Source organism: Neovison vison, chromosome 7 (genome assembly GCF_020171115.1).
Source record: "Neovison vison isolate M4711 chromosome 7, ASM_NN_V1, whole genome shotgun sequence".
Taxonomy (NCBI): domain Eukaryota; kingdom Metazoa; phylum Chordata; class Mammalia; order Carnivora; family Mustelidae; genus Neogale; species Neogale vison.
Genome location: NC_058097.1, coordinates 193122901 through 193131997, shown reverse-complemented (window position 1 = coordinate 193131997; position 9097 = coordinate 193122901). Strand labels below are relative to the sequence as shown.

General features: G+C 35.0%; 1 protein-coding gene and 1 pseudogene across 1 annotated transcript; one reads left to right on the top strand and one right to left on the bottom strand.

Annotated features, from left to right (window-relative positions):
* Nucleotides 1-2999: 2999 nt before the first annotated feature.
* Nucleotides 3000-4007, top strand: LOC122914429 (olfactory receptor 5T1-like). The gene has a single exon (XM_044261044.1). It carries the CDS (start codon nucleotides 3021-3023, stop codon nucleotides 4005-4007), a length of 987 nt encoding a protein of 328 aa, XP_044116979.1. The 5' UTR covers nucleotides 3000-3020.
* An 871-nt stretch (nucleotides 4008-4878) lies between these two features.
* LOC122913652 lies at nucleotides 4879-5960 on the bottom strand (annotated as a pseudogene).
* Nucleotides 5961-9097: the final 3137 nt, after the last annotated feature.

Sequence of the window (9097 nt, the reverse complement as noted above, 5' to 3'; positions counted from 1 at the left end):
CTTATGGCACAGAATATTGGGATTCACTGGGTTTAATCTCAATAGAACAGTATTTAAATATGTATTTAGTGTGGTGTAACAAACATATGCATAACTTAAAGAAGTACTTTGATTCTGTTTGGGACCCATTAATTGCAAAATGCTTTAATTTTAAAACATGATTTTATAATGTCTATTCATTTTATTCAAACTAAATACAATGTGGAGACCATATTTCATGTGTACGCATTTTCACATATAATTAACACTTCAAGTTAATACAAAGCATTTTAATGCATCAGATAGATACACACTCTGCAACCATACCATTGCAGATGTAGTTGAACAAGGTATGCCTAAAAATTGGGGTCAATCTTAGTTATTCTTTGGAGTTACAAGGAGAAGTAACTTTTCCAAGTTCACATTGTTACCGGGTGCTAACTCTTAGGTTGTCATATGAGGTTTTATTAATTTTTTAAAAATGTTGCCCCATTTTTTTTAAAGATTTAAAAGGGGTGGAGCAGAGGGAGGGGTCAAGTTGACTCTATGATGAGCTTGGAGCCTGACTGGGGCCTCAGGGTCTTGAGATCATGACTTGAGCCAAAATAAAGAGTAAGACACTTGACTGACTGAGCCTCCCAGGCGCCCCTGTAATATGAGGTTTTAGATTCCAAATATAATGTTCTTAACCTTCTACAGTTGTCTTATCTTAGGCACATTAGTTACGGAAAGGTTAGAATTGTCATGTCACTAACCCTTCTCCTGTATATATCAGCAGCCGACATGTGTTTTGTTGTGGATGCCTGTGGCATACTGCCTATTGGTACATATTTCAAAATGTGCTTGCATGTTCTGTATTTGCTGTACTTATTCTTATCTGCTTAATTCGTTTTGTGTCTGAGTCTCTTTAGTAAATATTTTTGTATGTATTCCATGGATTTGAAAGAAAGAGAGAGAGAGGAGAAGAAAAGTTTGGGAAAGAAAGAGAGAGAATAGAAGCTTTTTTAAAGAGCAATCCATTTTTTTATACCCCAAAAAGCATTAATCATATTTACACTATTCATTGATCTCTTTATAAACTACTTGACTACTATAGCAATTCAAACTTAACTATACATTATTTTAAGATATATGTGTGTGTTCTCATCAGAGTTATGCAAGCTGTCTGGGTTTATAAAAAAAATTAGATTTTAAAATCATTGCATTTTATATTTGTTAACTAACTAGTTTCCTAAGAATCAAATGAGAATTTTTAGGTTTTGCAGACTCACCTTTATGAAATTTCTCTATGCACTTGAAATATCTTCCATAGGAATCTCTGGAACATTTCTGGGAATATGAAGACATATGGTTATCTTTTCTTTCTAACAGTAGCCTTACTTATTTATTATCTACTGATGTGTAGGTGTCTCAATATAACAAAAGTGCAGCATATTTCACTTCATGAATATAAATCATTTGTGAGTAAATTCAGCCTGGTCTTAGGTACTGTGGATTTTTTTAAACTCTTTTTAAACACGTGTTGGTTATAAAAAGCCAAAGGAAAGACAAAAGTCAACATGCTGAAACCTGCCCCTTTAAATAGGATTGATCCAGTAATTAATTGAGTTTCAGTAACTGAGATTTTAGTCCAGATACAGGTGCCTCTTTAACATTTTTAAAATGTTTTATTCACACTTCACTTAATGAGAAACAGTAAGATGACATGAAGAAAACAAAAGACAGAAATCATTTTGAGACAAATACAGTGATTTTACTCTCAGCAAAAACTTCAGAAACCATTTCATTATCTACTATCAGGTGATGTTAATTTTACCATTTTTTGAGAAACTGTGAAATTTCTATTAAGAAACTCCATAAGCTGCTATGATGATTTTCTTAAAAAAATATCTAGGATATCTATTTGAGAGAAATATACCTCAGGAAAAAAAAATCAAGGATTTTGTAGGAATAACCACATAAATTGAATAACACCTCACATTGTCATTAAGACAAAATTTGAAAATAAAAGTAATAGTATGATAGGATGGAGAGGCCAAAATGAACTACTTAATGATATGTATTTTGAAGAAAAAGAAAAAAAATCTGAAGAAAAAGACATTTTGTTTTTTATGTTTGCAAATAAGGTGCATCTCTCTCCAGAAAATTCTCTCCTATTCTATTCACCACTTCTGTAGATGAAAACTAATGGAACAGTATAAATGCTAGGAAAAAAATGATGTAAATGTTTATGGTGGAAAAGATAGCCTTGTATGATAAGTTGAGATGTGTAACTTATCCCATTTCCTGTCTTTTGGAAATATGTTAAAATTAAATAATTTCCACAGTATTTCCCATTTATATTTTAAAGACTTATTTATTTTAGAGAGAGAGCTTGTGTGTGTGTGCATGCGCACATGTGCAAGGCAGGGGAAGGACAGAAAGAGAACCTTTGAGCCGACTTTCCATTAAGCCCAGAGCCCCATGCAGGGCTCCATCCCAATATCCATGAGATCAAGACCTGAGCCGAAGCCAAGAGTTGCTTGTTCCACCTACAGAGCCATCTACATGCCCCTAGAATTTCTCATTAAAATCCAACACAAACTTGTGACAGAAGTGTACTTACTCCATTTGAACAGTTGCAAATATTAAAGAAAGGACTTTCGTGTCCATTGTAGCCAATTCAGAACTAGTATTCAGATGTGTACTTTCCACCATAATATTTTAAGACTCAAATATTCATGTTGTTTCGTCGTTGTGACTTTTAAGATTAATGTGATTTGCAAAAAGACAATAAAGAATTGAACAGAAAATGATATAGACAATAAACTCTTTAAGTCAACAGGTTATTTTTTAACCTGATATGTGTAATCAATGACTGAATAAAATCATTTCTTCCTTTTATTTAACAGCAAAATGCAATGACTTGGGATCAACATCTTTATTGCTGCCTATTTTTATCAGTGCCAAGGAAATCATTATACCCTGCTCAGAAACAAATAGGGGGATGTAATTATAATTTTATTTATAATTGCCTTTGGCACTTATAAATAAAAAGTGAAATGCCAGGGTTTCCATCAGATTTAGATTTATATAGGTTTCAGATGAAAAATGTGACTGAGGTCACCATGTTTATATTGATGGGTTTCACAGAGGATTTTGAGATGCAGATTCTCCTGTTTTTTCTATTTCTAGCAATCTATCTTTTCACTCTGATAGGAAATTTGGGACTGGTTATATTGGTCATTGGGGATTCTCGGCTCCACAATCCCATGTACTATTTTCTGAGTGTGTTATCATTCCTGGATGCCTGCTATTCCTCAGTTGTCACCCCCAAAATGCTGGCCAATTTCCTAGCAGAGAATAAAACCATTTCCTACCTTGGATGTGCAGCCCAAGTGCTTCTCTTTGTTACTTTTGGGACCACAGAATGCTTCCTCTTGGCTGCCATGGCTTATGACCGCTACGTGGCAATCTACAACCCTCTCCTCTATTCCGTGAGCATGTCACCCAGAGTCTACGTGCCCCTCATCGTTGCTTCCTACGTTGGTGGCATTTTGAATGCTTCTGTACACACGGTGGCCACATTCAGCCTCTCCTTCTGTGCATCCAATGAGATTAGACACGTTTTTTGTGACATCCCTCCACTACTTGCCATTTCTTGTTCTGACACCCACACCAACCAGCTGTTGCTCTTCTACTTCGTGGGAGCTATTGAGCTAGTCACTATCATGATTGTTCTGATCTCCTATGGTTTCATTCTGTTGGCCATTCTGAGGATGCATTCTGCTGAGGGGAGGCGGAAAGTCTTTTCTACATGTGCTTCTCACCTAACTGGAGTGACAATTTATTATGGAACCATCTTTTTCATGTATATGAGACCAAGTTCCAGCTATGCTTTGGACCATGACATGATCGTGTCGATCTTTTACACAATTGTGATTCCCATGCTGAATCCCATTATCTACAGTTTAAGGAACAAAGATGTAAAAGAGGCGATGAAGAAATTGTTTGTGAGAAATTGGTTCCTATGTAAAACACATTATTAGCACTGAGTTAATCTTCAAGGAATGTTGCATATCAAATTATGTCTCTATGTTCAGAAACTAAAGAAAATGTTTGAGTGAATCATACTGTCTGTATATCCTAGAATATTTCCAAATAAAGCTTTTATCAGCCCTCCAACATAGTATTTTACAAATATGATCATTTGTATCATCTATATATTTAATTTTTTTTTTAATTTTTAGTGACATATAATTTATTATTGACCGCAGGGGTACAGGGCTGTGAATCGCCAGGTTTACACACTTCATAGCACATACCTTCCCCAATGTCCATAACCCCACTACCCTCTCTGTATGCCCCTCCCCCTGGCAACCCTCAGTTTGTTTTCTGAGATTAAGAGTCTCTTACATTTTGTCTCCCTTCCGATCCCATCTTGTTTCATTTATTCTTTTCCTTCCCCCCAAGTCCCCCACATTGCCTCTCGACTTCCCCATATCAGGGAGATCATATGATAATTGTCTTTCTCTGATTGACTTATTTCACTAAGCTTGATACCCTCTAGTTCCATCCACATCGACGCAAATGGCAAGATTTCATTTCTTTTGATGGCTGCATAGTATTCCATCTTATATATATACCACATCATCTTTGTTCATTCATCTGTTGATGGACATCTAGGTTCTTTCCATGTTTTGGCTACTGTGGACATTGCTGCTATAAACATCCAGGTGCACGTGCCCCTTCAGATCACTACGTTTGTATCTTTAGGGTAAATGCCCAGTCGTGCAATTGCTGGGTTCATCTATATACTTTTACTGTGTTTCAAATTGATTCATATTAAATATTTGGTGATGCAAGTGTATTGCTGTTGTCAGTCATTGTGGAATTTTCTTCACTCAGTGCTACTATAGCTTATGTACTCAGGGTTCTACGGATTGGTGCATCATCACACTGTTTATAGAAATTCATTCACACTAGTTATGAGGTTACTTCTCCACCCTGAGTTCCTCAGCCAGACCTCCTTAAAATTGTTTCATTTGCTCTTCATATACTTTCAGAGTAAAATCCATCAAGGCTAATGGCCATGACTTTTTCACTATTTGGCCCAACACTATGTATTTTTATTACACTATCAAAATCTTTCCTTATTACTACTGTCCAATCACAGAAATGGTAAGATCCATTTATGTAACTCCAAAAGTTTTACTGGTAAGTATTAGAGCATTTATTGATGTACTTAAGCTCAGGAAGAACAAATAAGTAGACCTTAGAGAAAAGCAACAACTGGTTAATTATATAAATATATGTGCATAGAATATATATGCACCCTATATATACACACCATATTACCCTATATATAAAAAACACATATGCATTATATATGTGTGTGTGTCTATACATATATATATGTCTATCTATCTATCTCTCTCTATATATATGTCTATATATATATGTAGATTGTGTGGGTGTCAGAAAAACAAATCCAAGTAGTGGAGGGATGTCACAAAAGTTATGTCTAATTTCACAGAAGGAGAGGCTGAATGTGGCCACCGTGTGTACAGAAGCATGCAAAATGCCACCAATGTAGGAAGCAATGATGAGGGGCACGTAGACTCTGGGTGACATGCTCACGGAATAGAGGAGAGGATTGTAGATTGCCACGTATCGATTGTAAGCCATGGCAGCCAAGAGGAAGCATTCTGTGGTCCCAAAAGTAACAGCAAGAAACATCTGTGTGACACAACCAAGGAATGAAATTACTTTATTCTTTGACACAAAACCTACTAGCATATTTGCGGTAAATACTGAAGAATAGCAGGCAACCACAGATTGTGAAGCCGAGGATCCCCAATGACCAATACAACCAGTCCTAAATTTCCCATCAGGGTAAAGAGGTAGATTGTCAGAAACAGGAAGAATAAGGCCAACCATCCAGGTTTGTCGGTAAAGCCCTTCAGTACAAATGTGGTAACTTCAGTGACGTTTTTCATGTTGACTCTTCAGGGAACAAACTTGAAGATGTTCATAAAATTATAATCTCTTAACTAGAAAAAGGAAAAACTATTTGTGACTCAATATTTTAACTCAAGGGAACAGGTAGTGTATCCTTATATTTATTTTTTGGCAATATAAAATTTCCCAGTGGTGGATAAGCAGACAAGGACAAGATATTCAAGTGTTCATGCCACTTACTGCAAAATCAAGGTGAAAACACAGGTGTTCACTCACTGGCTGAATTTGTTTCATTGCTAAAACTATCAGGTCAACTGGTTAATTTGCCACTGCATTTTATTATCTGTTTTCATAGTCACTGTATGATTGGCTAAAAATAATTTCCTTTGACATCTATAACGTGAAACAGTATATCAACATACAGACGCTGAAATAAAGTCCCAGCATTCTAGACCTTTTGGTGGTTGTGTAAAATAATCTGCTACAAACTACTCACCTGTAGAATGGAAATGTTGATATTTATTTTACAATATTGGGGCAAATATTGAAAGACAAAATGTGTTAATAAGATTGACTATTTAAAATTACATTAAGTATAGGGCGTGTTAATTAGTTTGGTTCTAAGAGTAGCAACCTTCTGAGTGGTAACATTTCATGAGCTAATCTCTAAAAATTTTCTAACTCTGTAAGATCTTGAGTGTATCTGACAAAACCAATGTTTTTTTCAGGATGATGGGATGTGATTGAATTACACAATTATATGACCACTTATATTTCACTCAGATCTATTTCTCAAATACTTAACATCCCATTGTCCTGTTTTGCTTGGATAGGTGGTCATACTTAACACTTCTGGATATCTAAATTCTATATGATTTTTGACTCCTTCAAAAACCGGGGAGAAAAGGGAAAAAATTATTCTGAAAATTTGTATTTCTTTAAGTATTATTCTTGTCTAGTTATTGTTTATTACCTGGTGAAAGAACAACTATATATTTATTATCTAAGTGTTACAAGTAAGCTGTTCATTAAAAAAAGTAAATAAAATATAACACCAGAAGTAAACAATGTTTACACAAAGACATAAAATATTCAAGAGCAAAAAAGTAGGAAAAAATGAAAAAAGGAACAGCAGAAATATTTCCTGGATAATCCAATTGTTAAAAAATTAGGAGTCAAACTTATACCTGAATCCAGAGTTTCAATTATTAGCCAATTATTTTCACAAGTTAGAGGGTAAATTTTGTTTTTTTAATTTAAATTCAATTAGCTCACATATAGTATATCATTAATTTCTGATGTAGAGTTCAGTAATTCACCAGTTGTGTATAACACCCTGGGCACATAACACCACGTGCCCTCCTTAATGCCCATCATTCTGTTACCCCATCTTCCCACCCACCTCCCCTCCACCATCCCTTAGTTTGTTTCCTACAGTTGAGTCACTCTTCAGTTCCTTCCTTCCTTCCTTCCTTCCTTTTAGTTTTTATAACATACCCATTCATATGAAATTTAAGTCAGTCTTGAGAGCATATGCTCTATTGAAAATAAAAATGTGTACTCTATTTAAATCCATAATGTATGTCAAACCTTTATTGCAATATATTGACATGGATCCCGTCAATAAGAGAAAGTGCTGTTTGGGTTAGAAATAGTGATGGAAGCAGAAGGAGGCACAACAACCCTCTGAGAAAGACAAAATCAGGAAAACCTAAAAAAATTGTCAGTGTCAGCAGAAAACATTTTCATCAATTACTGGAAAGAGTAAAGACCAAGAAAAAAATTATTCAAATAAAACATCAAGGATACAGATTTTAGGGACACCTGGGTGGCTCAGTTGGTTAAGTGGCTGCCTTCAGCTCAGGTCATGATCCCAGCGTCCGAGGATCGAGTCCCACATCGGGCTCCTTACTTGGTGGGGAGCCTGCTTCTCCCTCTGCCTCTGCTTGCCACTCTGTCTGCCTGTGCTCGCTCGCTCTCTCTCCCTCTCTCTCTCTGACAAATAAATAAATAAAATCTTAAAAAAAAAAGAATACAGATTTTAGATGAAATCTTATGTATTAAAAATAAAAATACTGATAAATCAGAACCCACAAGCTATATGCGCTAACTGAATACTTTGAGGGGCTCTCTAACAAGATTCTTTTAAATGCATACTTTAATTAAAATGTCTTAATAACTTGATTGGAAAAACCATATATTTTTTTATTCTTATTTTAAAAAGCCATAGGGAACAGCATGACCTGTGTATTAACTGAACAGAGGTTGAGACTAGTGTTTATTTAGACAAGGGTTAAAAGAGTCTATGAGGTAAAACCTAAAAGAAATGAAATACAAACTTGGAAGAATTTCAGCCCCAGTACAGTTCGTGACGTCAGCTCAACCATATACCCTGTTCAAAACAACACAGGATTTAGAATTTGAAAATGTGTGTTCATCAGCCAGGCTCATGATTAAAAGACATGTGTGATGTTAGATTTTCTCTCTTAACTTTACTCCTCTTCAAAACAGGAATACACTTGAGTGATGAAGCAGACAAAATAATGTAGTAATATACAGCTGGGCAGGGTAATTAAATGTATAAAGCAAGAAATACATAAAGCAAATATAAGATGGCCATATAATTGCATGTTTGTAATCAGATGGACTTATTTTGAAACATTAGCAAGTATCATGTCATGAAATTAATATTTTATATCATCACTGGGAAATAAACATTTCTAGAATCCTGAGCCAGCTATTTCATTCTTCAGCTACATATGATATATTCTTTTAGTTATTTTTAATACACACAAAATCATTATTGTCTCAGGATTAAAACCAGTAACTCTTATTTTAATATTTTTTTCTTACTCTTTAAGTCTGTGGATTATGCCTTAGAGAGTAAAAAAGTTTTCTGAATTGTAGGTTCTGCTTATACCAAAAATGCACACACCTCACCAAGATTCAATTAGCTACATTACTGTGGGCTTAAGTTTACTTGGGTAGATAAGATAGGGAAAGATGATACTTTTAAGAACTTCAGCTAGATTTCTTTTGAAACAGGGATTTCCACTAGATGTCCACATAAAATTCACACTGGATATATGTAAGTCAATATTAGAATATCTTGAAAGGACTCAGAGTTATCTAGAGAAAATGACTATGATTCTTGAAGAATTTAATACACCTTCAACTG